We start from the raw sequence: 16317 nt of genomic DNA, 5'->3' as shown, positions 1-16317 counted from the left end.
GTGAGTCACCAACCACTAAAGCTGCCATATCTAAGTTAATATTAGTCCAATCTTATAAAACTGGTACCAATCGATAGACAATTAAATTTACTAAAAAAAAGTTATTCTTGTAAAGTTTTTGTAAAACCAATGGATGCTGAGTTATTTAAGAAACAAAATTTTAAATGGCCGCCATTTTATGAATTTGAAAAATTATCATATTTTTTTTCTAGCTTTGTGTAGTTGTTATAAATGATTGTGCTAAGTTTCAATTTCGTATGTTTAATCATTATTTAGAAGAAAATATGTGAAAAAAGCAAAATGGCCGCTGTGTGAGTTACTGAAGACTTTTGGACAATTTAAATATGGTATTTAGAGATGTTTTTTACCCAGGAACAATGCCCTGGTAGGGAGTTCGAAAACACCCTGTATGACTGCTGTGACTTACTTGAGATGATGAAAGTCGTGAGCCTCAGGCGAGGGAAAGAAGGGCCAATGGTAGCCCGAGTGCGCATTTAGGGTGGAGATAATGGCGATCGCAAACCACAGGTAGGCCGTTGCCACATGCGATCCAGCTATAAACACCTGAAATACAAACATACAAACACACCAATTACTCCCTAGAACTAATATAATTCAGCTGACTACCTGCCCAAACATACAGTAGCTTTGCCTCCGTCTCTTTGAAACGGCATACTGGCAAGGTATGGTTTGCGGGGTAATCGTCACGGCTTTTTAAAAACATCAGGCTTCAGAGACTCTAAATCCCTAGATGGAGGAAGCTCCCTACACACAGAGATTATTCATGAATGAGAGAGTTGCAACGTATCAACGTTAGTAGACAGAAGGTTGATCACTCACAGGTGTAAGATTCAAAGCGGAGGGGGGAACGCCAGCGTGACGTCACGTGTAGTAAAAAAGTGATAGAGTAACCACATTAAGCATAGAGTTTATTCACTGCATCTTCAAATACTTCGTCGTTTAATCCCCTCAAGATTGACCTACAACTTGGAAATTCTCCGTACTTATAGCGAATGAATCATCGATTCTAATGATGTTGTTAAATATTTTAAGTTCATTCAACTTGTATGAAAAAATGAAGTTGAAAATGTTCAAGAATATAAAGACGTGACATGAGAAAGTTGATACGCTGGAAAAGCGTTACTAGACAACGTTATACTATTATCATTTCAGATTAACCCACAAAACAATCTTGATAAACCAATGCATTGCAATAAACCGATCCCGATAAATCCGATGCATTGCATTCATATAAATGCACTGAACACATGCTGGTATCGAGCACATGTTCTACGAGAATTAAAATATCTTTCCCCGAAATTCACAAGCTGATGTATTGCCAAACTACAAAAACACGACCTATAAGATGAAGAAACCTTAAGGGTTTGAAAGGGTAGGTTAGGAGGTGGGGATTTTGCTTTTAAATGGCAAAATGCTTTTATTATTTAATTGATAATTATTGGAAAGCATAAACAGAACATGCTTGTATGTCAGAACATGTTTGTGTTATATAATTTGACTATACGTCACCGTATGATTTACAAGAATGCGATATTCTGCCTACTTTGTACTACAGCCTACGTCACGGCTGCAGTTCCCCCACTCCAATTGCATGTCAACATAAATTCAATAGATGAGTGACCAACCTTCTGTCTACTAACTTTGGCAACGCATCACCAACAATAGAATAGAATAGAATAGAATAGAATGACTTCTTTATTTTTTTTTTGTTTTTTTACGTCCACGATATAATGGCAACAATGGACAGACAAACAGACAGACAAAATATATTTATTTCAAAAAAATGCACTTTACATACAAAGTAATAATCTTATGTACTCATAATGGAAAGATTATGTTGAACGATGTTAGCTGATATGCTGTGTGTTGTGCTATAGTGAGGTCCAAGTTATAATGGCAGTGGAGAAAGATAGAACAACGTTGCTTATCCTTTGTCTTGTCAATGCATTCTATGGAGGATAACCGATACCGGTTTATTGATGTAATATAACTGTTCATTCTCGTTAAAAATAATCAATTATTTTTTTTTTTTTTTAAGATTACGTCCTAAAGACTCCAGTCATGGAGTATAAGACAAGTCATGTTATTACATATATTCTAACACTAAGTAGTTCAACCTAGTTTAGGTTTGAAAGGAATTCTTGTACACTATAAAAAGCTCTATCACTAAATATTTTTTAATTTGTTTTTGAATTATATTTTATCAAGCAAGTTAATATATTTTTCAATGATTTATAATGAATTTTCATAATCAAGATTAAATATTTTTCAATTAATTATATTTCTACATTGTTAAGAAACGATCTGGCAACAGAGCAAAGCGAGAAAAAGATAGTGCTATTCGCTTTGCTGAATGTAAGACAAGTATAGTAATACAATTGCTAATCAAACACTGCCATCATATCGTGGATCTCACTATAAAAGGACGTAACTCCAAAAAGCTCCTTGTGTATCTTATCAGATGCACCACGTTACTTTCGAGAAAATACAAAAGATCATCTGTTTCTTATGGAAAGGTACATTAAAGCTCTTTGTGTATCTTTTTGGATGCAACACGTTGCTTTTGAGAAGATACAAAAGAGCATCTGTTGCTTATGGAAAGTAACATTTTCAAAAATGTTCTATGTTCTTGAACGGGAAGTATTATAGTCTAGTGGCCCTCTACCGATAGGCAAAGGTACAGGACCCGGACTCCGGACAACAATTTACATACAACTCCACATTCGATGAACTACTAGCTTATCAAATCACAAAGAAGATGAAAAATTCACAAGGCGTCTTTTCAGACGTGTCGGCACGGCACGACAGGACAGAAAGCTCTCTGATTGTCTAATTGGGTTGGCGTATCGAGAATCGGTCAATCAGAGAGGTTCCTGTAATGTCATGCCGTGCCTACTCGTCTGAGAAACTGCCTCGTGTGTCTCGGCCCTTAAACTAGTGAGCTCCCCGGGCTGGAGAACTCGCTCTCAAGATGCTGATGATATTGTCAGAAGGTTTATTGAAAGCAGTGGAAATACAAGGGAAATAATTCAAGTTGCATTGAGTTATTAATTGCATGCAATTAATAATCCAGCTGACAGGTGATCTAAAAGTATAAGGCCCGCCGCAAAGTAGACCCACGCTAATCCACGAAAAGCAACCCACGCCGTGGGATGTTTTGTAAACTATTGCTATAGAATTATTCATAATCAATCAGCTGACAAGTGGATTATTCATTGCATGACGTATTGTTTTGAAGGGACGGATTCAAAGGTTCGAAGAACCTCACACGTCAACCGAAGCTTATTGTGTGTCTGCATGACGTATTACACAGACTGATGTCTGGAGAAGCTAAGCAATGTTTACAAAATATCCCACGGCGTGGGTTGCTTTTCGTGGTTTAACGTGAGTCTACTTTGCGGCGGGCCTAAATCTATTACTATAATGCCTTGTCCACACTCTCGCCAAGTCGCTTGCCAAACTGGTAAGCTTGGCCACATTGGTCTTGCCATCCACACTTCAATGTGACGAGTGCCTGGATGGGATATATTTGTGGATGCTCACCTGGACACTCGCCGTCGCTTCGTCTCGACAAAAATCGAAGCGAAGGCAAGTGAAGGCAAGCTCTGGATATTTTCTTATGCTAAATTTTCTATATGGTATCACCATGAATGATACAGTATCACCACACATGATGCAGTATCAACACAATATGATACACTATCATCTCAACTTGATACATTTCCTATATACACAACACCATGTTCTGTATGTATGATGGAGCTTACCCCGAGGAAGGGCGGCAACAGATTGCTGAATATGTGCTCGATGGGATGACAGTAGATGGCGGTAACTGAGATTGGAGCCGTCCACTCGTGGTGCTGCTTGTGAATGTGCTTATAAAACATGCGGCTGTGCAGAAGTCTGCAAACAAAAACAAATAAATTTATTTCATTTATATACTATCCATAAATTAATAAACATCAAACATGTAAATAAACATCATACACTAATCAATTTATTCTATTCATTTATTCTCACAATATTTTATTTGATTTGAATAAGTACATAATTATTGAAATGATATGGAGAGGAAAAATAAGGTAACCTTGAGCAATTCCTCTTCAAAATTTAGATAAGGTTACACATAATCAGGATACTATCTAATAGGAATATGAATTCTTAATATTGAAATAAAATACAATAAAGATGTAGAAAAGGTGCAACGACTCTTCATTATAAAAGTATTCAGCCTCCCTGTGTGGGCACCAGACTACTACCACCCTACTCTTGGAAACTGGATGTCTACCACTATTCTTGTATACTGTTAAATTGCATGTGAAATACATGAGAAGGTGCATGAAACTACCTATTGCCAGATATCCCAGATTATTGTTGGAGGAGATCACACAATCAGGGACTTTTGTTGTCAATAACTGGGATGTGCTTGAAAGGCAGCACGGCATCAATGCCGCGGAAATACTCTCGCAGAATGTCTCTATCAGCAGCTTATTGGCGAGGATGAAGGAGAGATTCATAATGGACAGCAAGATAAAGCGGCTAAGAAGTGAGCGCACCTCCCTTTACTGCGATCTAGAGCTAGAAGGCACCGGTTACATCAGTGAGCAGGAGGACTTCGCACTAATCAAATGGCTCTTCAAGGCGCGAACAGAGCTGATCCAGTTGAACAGATACACGTTCAATGAGCCAGTGAAGCTGTGCTCCCTGTGCAACTGGAAGGAAGAAGAGGATGTGATGCATTTCGTCGCCAGATGCCCCATACTACGCGAGATACGGTGCGCTTACCTGAGGAGAGGCCTGCTGTCGAGAGAGGAGCTGAAGAGGTACCTGAATGGCAGTGACTGGAGAGATGCCCCGAATTCGGCTGTTTAATATACAAATTTTACATCAACTCGCTTTCGTTAATGTCTGTCTGCCTGTCTAGGTATTGTTCGTTTCCAACATATAGCCTATATGTATTAGATAATAGAACTTGTGATAGCAATACCTTTAACGTTAAAGTAATTGGTATTATTAGTTTAGGAATTTTGAATTCTGATTGTGAATTATTTACCCATACGGAGTGAACTTCAAAGTTCTATGGATTCACATATAATAATATAACTAGAGACACCCTTGGTTGAAGAACTCGCTCATGAACAGTTGTATTGATCTCTGAAATCTTTCACAAGTATGTCAAATTAATATTTAACACTATTTTCTAATATTCATTCATAGAGGCTATATTATGAATTAATTATTATGGGCAATGATGGGATCAGTATCAATGATATAATTTTCTCGTATTTTGTTTTATCAGCCTCGATATTGCAGAGCTTGATATATAATTCGTCACCCTCCAAAATTCGTATTAAATGCTTGGTCCCGTAAGCTACAAAATATATAGGTTCTGTGTTGAATGTAGTCTAGGCCTACTGGAGGGTTAATTACTCGAACATTGAGAATTTTGAATATAATAAAATTATTCAGTATTGTTTTTCATTTTGAATGTCATTTTCAATACTGGAAGATATACAGTTATCATTTCCCAAAATAGCGGGAAAATTTTATTTTTTCATGATAATATTTTGATGATTGATTTTTCTACGTTTCAACGACGGGATTTGCTTTTGTCTGTATATGTATGTTGGCATGTTTGTAAATTAGCTTTTGATGATTACAGCTTGGCAATGCTCTCGGTTTTATTTATAACAGGTAATATTGTCATCGTCAATACACGCCAATCAGTCATTGGCCGTTTCAACACTTACGATTTCTCGTCACGGTACCGGTTTCTTTTTTCCGATGACCGAAGGGCTAATTGGGGTGACATATTGACAATGAGAGCTGTTTATAAATGCTGTACGAGGTCTACTGTTCACAGAACTACTAGCTACAAGTATTCAACTGCAGAAGTCGGAAATAGACATTTCATTTTACTCATGGAAGACACCCACCCTTATCTATCTACTTCACGTCTATGAAGATAACAATATCAAAGAAACAGAGTTGAGAGTACAAAGGCATAGAGATGGAAATTTAGAAGTAAATGAATTGTTATAATTCAATTACTCAGGTATATTAGAACTGACTACTTTAGCATTTACCTGATTAATATTACCGCAATCATTATGTTTCAAATTCAAATTTGTGTTGCGTTGCTGTCACTCGGCTGCTCTCTGCACCTATTTTCTCGAATCATGCAATAACTTCAAAAAAATGACGTCAACAAACTTGGTGACTCAACACATCTGTCTCGTTTTCAACTGACAATGGCAAACTCTCTCGATCAGCTGTTTTCAACTGACGATGAAAAACTCTCTTGATCAACTGTTTTCAACTGACGACGGAAAACTCTCTCAGTCAGCTGCTACTCGGTTGATGAATATTATTACCGTACCTAATCATTTTTAAGTTCCCTCAGTGAGTTATCCTGAACATGAGTCCTAATCCAAATGATGATTTTCGTATCACAAACTCTATATTTCAAACTATATACTATATTTCAAACTTAATCAAAATCGTTAGAGCCGTTTTCGATTTCCATCAGACATACAAACTAACAAACAGAAATTGAATACGATGATAAATACGTCTATAGTAACATCCATATGGGAACGTCTGTTATAGTAGACTGCACAAAACTAATCCGATGTTAGTTGGAAGAGCTGAGTACCTCCTCACCCCTTATCATAAACTTTGCCAATTCTTCAGGTGTACTGTATTATGAAAATATCAATATTAATTCTTACTTATAATCAGCTGCCTAGAGGGCCTAGGCCCCCCTCAAGAATCAGATAAATAATGATAATGCGGGTCTATCTACACGAATCCTTAGAGGAGTCTCATAATGATTTAATACTTTTCTTTATCAGCAGTAGTATAATTCCTTCTACAGTATCAACAATGTAGCAAAATTGCCTTGAAAGTATGGATACGGGTACAGAGTAATAAATAATATATTTTTCTCTGTGGTATAGTTTGAATACAGAATGGGTACACTTATTGATCAGAGCACACAATAAGTGAGTTATTGAATAAATTTCAATGTGAGAATTAACAAGTTGCAAGATGTCACAGTGAAAGCAAAAGAAAGGGCACAATCAGACAATCAAAAATGTATGTAAAGGGTTGTTGAGAATTATGGGAACAGCTTGATGTATCTTTAGCTTTCTAACTGAAAGTTATTTTCCAATTAGAATATGATCCCCAATGAAATTGTCATTGTAAAAGAAAAATTTATCTTTTTCCATGATTTTTAAGAAATCTGTTTCAGTGTATTCCTACTCTAGGGCCTCTCTGTAGACCCATATTTCTAATAAATATTCCATGATTGAATTTAATAACTAATAATGTATACCTATGTTTGTATTGATACTTCAACCAATTTGTATAAAATTGGAAAAAATGAAGCATATAATAACATCTTCTGATGTAACATTTATGGGGAAAACCCAGGTCCCTCTATCCTTTGGGGGTATTCCTCCCCCCCCCCAATACCTCTTGGTTTTTGCCCCCCCCCCTTTAGCAGTTTGGTGAAATGGCACCACTGAAGTTGAATGAAATCAACTTCAATTATTGTATGGTAATTGTATGGCAAGATTACGATACTTATGAGTTCTACTTAGAAATGGATTGTGAAACAAGATAATTGTACTGGAATGTAATAAACTGTGATATTTTCATGTTATATAAAAGAAATTAAGCCATTCATTTCAATCATTGAGAGAAAAACCAATAAGATGCTCATATTATCTTCTCAAATCTTAATACATTAACAATACAATACCGGTAATTCACGTGTAAATAATACTGATGTGGTCGATTTCAATGAACATTAAATGAAATGTTTGTTTTCTTCTAAATGTCTATACTTGAGCATTCTGTTAATTTCGAACAGAGATCACTTTTACGAGGTTTTCTCAGATGATGCAGCAATCACTGAGGAATATCCAACACATAACTCAATAATCCAGGAGAGAGTCATCTAAAATTAAAACTATTAGTGCAATATTGCTAAATTATTAGTGTTTTTCAATAAATTATTAATCCCATAAATGTCTCTTAATTAAATGATAAGTTATGGAGTTCCAAATATTATAATATTTTTCGCATTCCCATTTTTCTTTTTTTTATATTTGAATCGCTTCATTTGGGTCACTCGTTGTTTAGTCGAATATAGTATTTAATAGTATTATTCAGGTATATCTATCACATAAATCTCTCTCAGCAGCTACTATATGAACGCTTAAAATAGGTTACAAGGGAACGATAATGATAAGAATATGTGATGAATAATCTATCCTGTTCTAGGCGAGCAATATTTCTGTATCACAGATATCCAAAAACTTCAACACTAAAATGTGAATATCTTTGAAACGGTTTGATATATTTATGAGCGATTTCCACCATTCATTGTCTCTTGAAATTCTTTATTATTTTGAATCTTGTATTGAAACCTTCCCATAAAAAATTTTTGATTCAATGTGGCGGAACGAAGATGGCAGACCAAAATTAATTTGAAGCTACCTACAGAATTGTTTTTCAATTTGAATAAGAATCCCAGTGGAGCCTACTGTTATATTATCTTTGGAAAAGGAACATTAAGCTGTTTTCCTATTAATATTACGCTGTAGGCCTACGTGAATCCATAGGACTTCATAGGTTTCTCCGTATGGGTAAATGATTCAGAATCAGTATTCAAATTTTGTTAAATCAATAATGCCATCACAATTTGTATCATTAATATTACGCGTATGCTACTGAAGGATAATAGTCAGGCAGACACACAGGAGCAAGTTATTTTGTCCCATGCAGTACTTTCAATGTTACTTTTATATCCTGAAAAAGGACGAAGAAGTGAGTAAAATATTTTGTTTTTCAACGAACTTTTCCTGTAAAAAGGTTCGAAGAGTGTGTGTTCAAAATTTGAAGCTGATTGATCAACTCTTTCTAAAGTTATTGTAGTGCATTCAAACAAACAAGCAAACCCACAGACTGGCAACAACTTTGAACTTGATTAAAAAGTAAGAACTTGCTAACGCTCGTTCAACAAATATTATTGAGAGAACAACGGGCGGTATTATCAAGTTGGGAGCACATAACTTGAAGGAGTCAAATTATTTCAGTGTAGGGGATTGTGTATTTCACAAGAGAGTGTGGTTCTGAGGGATATAGGCCTATAGTGAGAAAGTGAAGAAGTGAGGATTTAATTGAATTGCAGTTTTAGTTTTTTTGCACGGCCGGCCCTCTCTCACATTCAACCATCAACCCTCCAGTACGATGCTACATTAACTATATTATACAAACCTACTCGGTGGAATGGGGGAATTCACAATATTACAAGCAAGAGTTGATAGTAATGAATATTATTGACACAAAGAAATTTACAAATCTAGGCATGGGAAAGTCAAATTCAAGATAGGTTGTAGATAATTATGTCTGAAGCATTGTAAGAAATAATAACAAAACCCTGAGGGGTTTTGAAGAAAGGAGAGCATTAGCACACTACCGGGTAAGAGAGAGAGTTAGAGAGAGAGAGAGAGAGAGAGAGAGAGAGAGAGAGAGTGTGTTAGACAGAGAGAATGGCGCAGGAGTGATAGAGAGAGGGCGATGGAGGGGGAGAGAGAGAGAGAGAGTGGGAGAGAGAGAATGAGAGAGGAAGCAATAGAACTAAATAAGGTTGAGATAAGAGACAATGTCACGCAGGAGTATTGTCCAATGGTGGACACACACACACTTCTACAGTCACACTAAGTTCCAAAAAGAATATTTCAAAGAAAGTACAGTCTGTGCCAAAATTGAAACCAGTTTACTTACAAGCTATTCTGACATAAGCGTCAAAAGCTGATAGCGACAACCAGAGACTGTTTTCCAGGTAGAGAAATTAGTCACGCACTCGCCCCGCCAAAACAAGACACTTCTTTTTCAGCACAAGAACGACAAAAGTGGCCACAGCCAAAACAAGACTGATTTTCAGTGCTAGGATGGATGTGTCTGACTTTGACGGTGGTGTAGTGGCCCTCTGCCGATAGGCAAAGGTACAGGACCCGGACTCCGGATTGTACCAATTAATCAATCACTTCCTGAAACTAATAGGATTCAGTAGAAATTTACAACAATTTACATACAACTCCACATTCGATGAACTACTAGCTTATCAAATCACAAACAAGATGAAAAATTCCGAATTTAGTGAAACACACAAGGCGTTTTTTCAGACGTGTCGGCACGGCACGACAGGACAGAAAGCTCTCTGATTGTCTAATTGGGTTGGGGTATCGAGAATCGGTCAATCAGAGAGGTTCCTGTAATGTCATGCCGTGCCTACTCGTCTGAGAAACTGCCTCGTGTGTCTCGGCCCTTAAACTAGTGAGCAGCTCCCCGGGCTGGAGAACTCGCTCTCAAGATGCTGCTGATATTGTCAGAAGATTTATTGGAGACAGTGGAAATACAAGGGAAATAATTCAAGTTGCATTGAGTTATTAATTGCATGCAATTAATAATCCAGCTGACAGGGTATAAGGCCCGCCGCAAAGCAAGACCCACGCTAATCCACGAAAAGCAACCCACGCCGTGGGATGTTTTGTAAACCATTGCTATAGAATTATTCATAATCAATCATCTGACAAGTGGATTATTCATTGCATGACGTATTGTTTGAAGGGACGGATTCAAAGATCCAAAGGTTCGAAGAACCTCACACGTCAACCGAAGCTTATTGTGTGTCTGCATGACGTATTACACAGATGTCTGGAGAAGCTAAGCAATGTTTACAAAATATCCCACGGCGTGGATTGCTTTTCGTGGTTTAACGTGGGTCTACTTTGCGGCGGGCCTAAATCTATTGCTATAATGCCTTGTTCACACTCTCGCCAAGTCGCTTGCCAAGCTGGTAAGCTTGGCCACATTGGTCTTGCCATCCACACTGCAATGTGACGAGTGCCTGAATGGGATATATTTGTGGATACTCGCCTGGACACTCGCCGTCGCCTCGTCTCGACAAAAATCGAAGTGAAGGCGAGCTCTGGATATTTTCTTATGCTAAATTTTCTATATGGTATCACCATGAATGATACAGTATCACACATGATGCAGTATCAACACAATATGATACACTATCATCTCAACTTGATACATTTCCTATATACAAAACACCATGTCGTTTATCTATGCTGGAGCTTACCCCGAGGAAGGGCGGCAACAGATTGCTGAATATGTGCTCGATGGGATGACAGTAGATGGCGGTAACTGAGATTGGAGCCGTCCACTCGTGGTGCTGCTTGTGAATGTGCTTGTAAAACATGCGGCTGTGCAGAAGTCTGCAAACAAAAACGAATCAATTTATTTCATTTAAATACTATCCATAAACAAACATCAAACATCTAAATAAACATCATACACTAATCAATTTATTTTATTCTTTTATTCTCACAATATTTGATTTGAATAAGTACATTATTTAAATTATAGGGAGAGGAAAAATAAGGTAACCTTGAGCTATTCCTCTCCAAAATTTAGATAAGGTTACACATAATCAGGATACTATCTAATAGGAATATGAATTCTTAATATTGAAATAAAATATACTATGTAATTATTACATTGTCTAAGTACATCATTGAATAAATAAATAGAGGTTGCTAATATTAACAAATCCCAGACTAATGAATTGAACAAAACCTACTGCAATTATGCATTAGATAGTTGGATAAAATAGGTTTTTTTTTCAAGTAGAGTCAACTGAATGTAACGTTTTATCATGAAGAAGAGCCTACCTCCTTATTTCCTTTGTATGTGAATTCAAAGTAGTTGGATGGGTAAATGATTTGTTTATGTCGATGTATTTGTAATTGTTGTGTTTGTTTATGTCGATGTATTTGTAATTATTGTGTTTGTTTATGTCGATGTATTTGTAATTGTTGTGTTTGTTTATGTCGATGTATTTGTAATTATTGTGTCTGTTCATGTCGATGTATTTGGACGAACCTGTGAGAGTAATAGAAGCTGATCTCCTCGACAAGTATGTGGAGCGCCAACTCGGCGCACACCCAGTGGAAGGTGGGCAGTTCGCGGAGGGGAGGGAAGCCTCGCCACGCCATCAGGAAGTAGCTCAGATAGGACACCGGAAGTCCCACCACTATCTGGTTGAACACGACGGAGCCAATCACCTGCGGAAACCACATAACAATTCAAATTACTGCAAAACATTAAAGATTCAAGATTCTTTATTTGCCAGAAAATTGCATAAGTTTAATGCCGCATCCACACTCTCGCTAGAGTGCTTTGCCAGCGCTCGCCTTTATTTGTCTTCACATGTCATCGCTCCGACTTTTGTCGACCAGCCGAGCATCCACAAATGGTCACATTACAGTGTGGATGACAAGACCAACGTGGCCAAATTTGGCCAGCGACTTGGCGAGAATGTGGACTGGGCATAAATGCCAATGTAATGGTTATGATATTGAAATAAATTTATTGATTGGTTCTATTTAAAAAAGTGTAGAATTAGGACTTTATCAATGATGAGACTTTAGTAATCTTTAGTTGAATTTTCTTTGTGAATTTTTATCGTGAGAAATTTATTTTACTGTTGAAAAACAATTTTCACCACACTGCACAGAAAGCAGCTGTTTTCCAGTCCCTACGTAGATCTGAAAGACATTGTTTGCAGACGACTCTCGTCTGACGTCAGAACAGGTTTCTTTCCGGCCTAGGCCGGAAAGAGTACCCTTTCCAGCCGCTAACATGGAACTAAGAAAGGTGATCAAAAAACAGCTGATCAAAAAACTTTTCATTATTTGTGTTCATTATATTCAATAATTAAAACATTTGTAATAATATCATCTTATCGTCATTTGAAAGAATATGAAAGTATAAACTCAACCTCCCACATAATTGAACATAATCTTTTAGGTTATTTAGACAAATCAGAATAAAAAATAAAAATACTTGGACAATTTCGTGATATTCAGATTACCTCAGATTTGCTAGAGCTATCACCTTCCACTTCTGCTTTCGGAAGTGCTTAGTAAACAACTATTCTCATATATATATATATATAATATATATATATATATATATATAATATTGTTTATTTTTGGCTCTCAATCTTTTCTAGTCCTCGGCCTACGGCCTCGGACTTGAAAACCGATTTCGAGCTGGAAAAATCGCATTTTCTGCTCTAGGTGCGAAATATACTATTTCTCACATTAAGATTTTGCTAACTTGCGTCCGGGAAGACTCCAATTTTATGCAGGGTTGAGGTATTCTCACGGAACTGTATTTCCGTAAGGGATGGACATAATTTGCGTGGAAAAGAGCAGTCTCAATCAAGCCGCGTATCGAAACAGATTAAAAGCCAGAGGTAGCCTCGGGTCTCGAGGGCCCTGAATTAACGTGTTTGTTGTCTGAATTTCTTAAAATGCATTAGTTTTCATCGCGGGATAAATTGAAGTATTTTTATTGTTTGTAGTGAATGTGTAATTTTTATTGAAAATATTAGTGAGAACCTCCTTGTGTAGTGGAAATTCTAAAAGTGTTAGATATATAATTTGAACGATCGTGAGTGTCATTATATTTTCTACCTCAAATGCTAAAACCCCTTGAATGACCGAGTTCCTAGTATTATAAATTTATAAATGAAGAAATGAGTAAAGTCCACGCTACCTTCATGATCAGTTAGAATCCAGATAAGCAGTTAGCAAAATCTTACATGCAGTCATCTATAATTTTTAGATTGTGCATGATTATGTGTCTACTTTTGTTACCATTTGACGTTGTAATGCATTTGATGTTCTCTTTTGCTGCTACAATAAAACATTTATTTATTTTATTTATTTATGAACCGATATAGATTATTTTTGTTACTGTCCAAATTTAAATTAGTTTAATTCATTTAATAAAACTTTACAAGTTCAATAGAACTCAAAAGTTTTGTTGTTAATAAAAGTCCCATGACTCGCCCTTTAGAATTTAGAGATCTCTTAATTCTACCCCCCATCAGGGGCGGTTACACCAACATTAATTTTTTAAGTATGCTGCAAAGGTATTGATTATTAACTGCTTCCAAAACACCATTCATTGTATTCAAGTGAGCAATGTAAACTGTATAACAATCTGTCTTTATCCATTAGATTGTTGCCGCTGAACATTTTTAAAAGAACTATTGCCGGATGGCTTAAGGTTAGAGGATTTTACTCAACAGTTGAGTATCTAAATTGTAATGATTTTATGTGACAAATTGACTCAATTATTTTTAAACTGACGATGCCTATTAAAAACTTGTTTTATTTTAATAAATAAAGATCTTGTATTCTTGTAAGATACGTGGAGCCGTCAACATATATTGAATGGGTTGTAGTTATCTTAATTATGAAAATTCATTATGAAACTACTGAAAAATATATTTTTCTGTTAATAAAATATAATTGATTATTTTAAACGATAATGAACCGTTAATATTACATGAATAAACCTGTATCAACTACCGTCTATAGAAGGCATTGACAAGACAGAGGTTCGGCGACGTTGTTCTCCTATCTTTCTCCACTGCCATTATAACGTGGACCTCACTACAGTATTTATTTTTCCTCCACCTACTGTCTAAAGTACTTACTTTACTCTCTGAAACCTAATACTAAAGTGTCACTTTTTCGCTCTCGGTAGTAAAAAACAGAAAAACTCCCTAGGGAGTAAAAGTGACTCCATTTAAATAACATGGGAAGCATCTCTATTTTAAAACTTATAATGTAATAGGTTAGAAGGTCTAAGCTCAGATAAGAAAGGATAATAGAGGTGTCTGTCATTAAGTCAACTGAATTCAATACCACAACCAGATATTTGATCAACTCATGAAATATATGTTTGTATGATATTATATTCTTAATATTAGTAGACAATAAAAATTTATACAATTTTTAAAATATTTTATTCTATTCAAAATACCAGCCAACAAATATTTTTGATCTGCAATTCAAATCTGAACCGCGTGATCTGGAGTCAGCCATTTTTGGTAGACGCCCATCTGATATAATTGTTACAACTTTTGCCGATAGATAGCGCAATCGGCAGTGCCAATCAGACGACCGGTTTTTAGGTTTCAGATTTTAGGTTATGTTGTTAGGAAACATTGTCACCAATACGTAAGTTATTAAAATGATAGGCCTATTATTTGCAGTTTCTATAAAAAAATGTAAATGGAGGAAAAATGTTGTGTACATCACAAGCGAAAAATACGTTTTCTCCCTCGGGAAAATTGTTGCCCTCGGCTTCGCCTCGGGCTTCAAACTTTTTCCCACAGGGAGAAAAAGTTGTACTTTTCACTCTAGATATACAAATAACTATTTCGTAAAGCTATGTGATGCTGTTAGTCTTCCATACACTCACACCCGACCAAAACGGTAATATAATCCTATTATATTGAGCGAGCAATTTCTGTATGTCTGTTTATATTTTTATATCTGGTTATTTATGTTCAACGGATCTTGAAAACGGCTCTAACGATTTTCACGAAATTTGGAACATTGAAGGTTTATGATATAAAAATTCGATTGCACTAGGTTTCATCCCTGGGAAAACTCGCTGAACGACATTAAAAGGATAATTCATCCTTGGCTGAAACAGATGAGACTTTCGTCGTCTGTGGATAGTAAAAAGTGAGCGAGTGATTCTGTGGAAAATCAAAATCGCATCCCCGAAATTCATAAGCTGACGTATAGCCAGCTGTAAAATATAAACACGATCATTTTAGAGAATTGTGTTCTGTTTTTCAATAAAAATAACGAGCGAAGCTCGGTGCCCCGATATTAGACAGTAATCAGATAAATTAACAGTAGAATTTGGAACATAAACGACCTATACCAAGGGATATCTTCTTATGCCAACTTTTCTCTATGAAAATAATGAAATAATACCTTGATAAGCCTCTTAGTTTCGACAGGCTCGTTTGTGCCCGGCTGTATCTTGTACCTGCGCAGTGCGGCCGGTTTGTTGATTATATCCATCACAGTGTAGATGCCACCCAGGATCCAGTACACCGAAAATGTGAATATCACAGTTCCTGTCAAAAGTAACCACCAGTTAATAAAATAGAATTACTTTTTTATTTGTTGACATAATTGAAATGTTACTAAATGATATTTAATAAATGCATTCATGTCAATTATTAGTATCTTAATGGGATCATTTCTACTATCCGAGATTATAAACTTCTAAGAAACCTTTTTTTCATAGTATTAATTAGGACAGAAAGATATTCATAAAATATTTCTTTTTTTCAAATCATAAAATACAGGAGTAGACATTAAGGGCCGCTTT

General features: G+C 36.2%; 1 protein-coding gene across 4 annotated transcripts in view; it reads right to left on the bottom strand.

Moving 5' to 3' along the window:
- LOC111058554 (fatty acid hydroxylase domain-containing protein 2) overlaps positions 1–16317 on the bottom strand; it is a 31862-nt gene that overhangs the window by 3127 nt on the left and 12418 nt on the right. For 3 of the 4 annotated variants that reach the window (XM_039424709.1, XM_039424710.1, XM_039424707.1), the window contains exons 4-7: positions 15915–16060; positions 11989–12170; positions 3789–3924; positions 428–564 (exon numbers count right to left, since the gene is read on the bottom strand). In XM_039424709.1, coding sequence (XP_039280643.1) covers positions 428–564; positions 3789–3924; positions 11989–12170; positions 15915–16060 — 601 coding nt within the window. Of the gene's footprint in view, positions 1–427; positions 565–3788; positions 3925–11185; positions 11322–11988; positions 12171–15914; positions 16061–16317 lie in introns of all 4 variants that reach the window. The other variant, XM_039424711.1, reaches the window with a different exon arrangement.

Source organism: Nilaparvata lugens, chromosome 3, assembly GCF_014356525.2.
Source record: "Nilaparvata lugens isolate BPH chromosome 3, ASM1435652v1, whole genome shotgun sequence".
NCBI classification, from domain to species: domain Eukaryota; kingdom Metazoa; phylum Arthropoda; class Insecta; order Hemiptera; family Delphacidae; genus Nilaparvata; species Nilaparvata lugens.
Note: the sequence above shows the minus strand (reverse complement) of the source record. Positions and strands in the feature narration are given on the sequence as shown.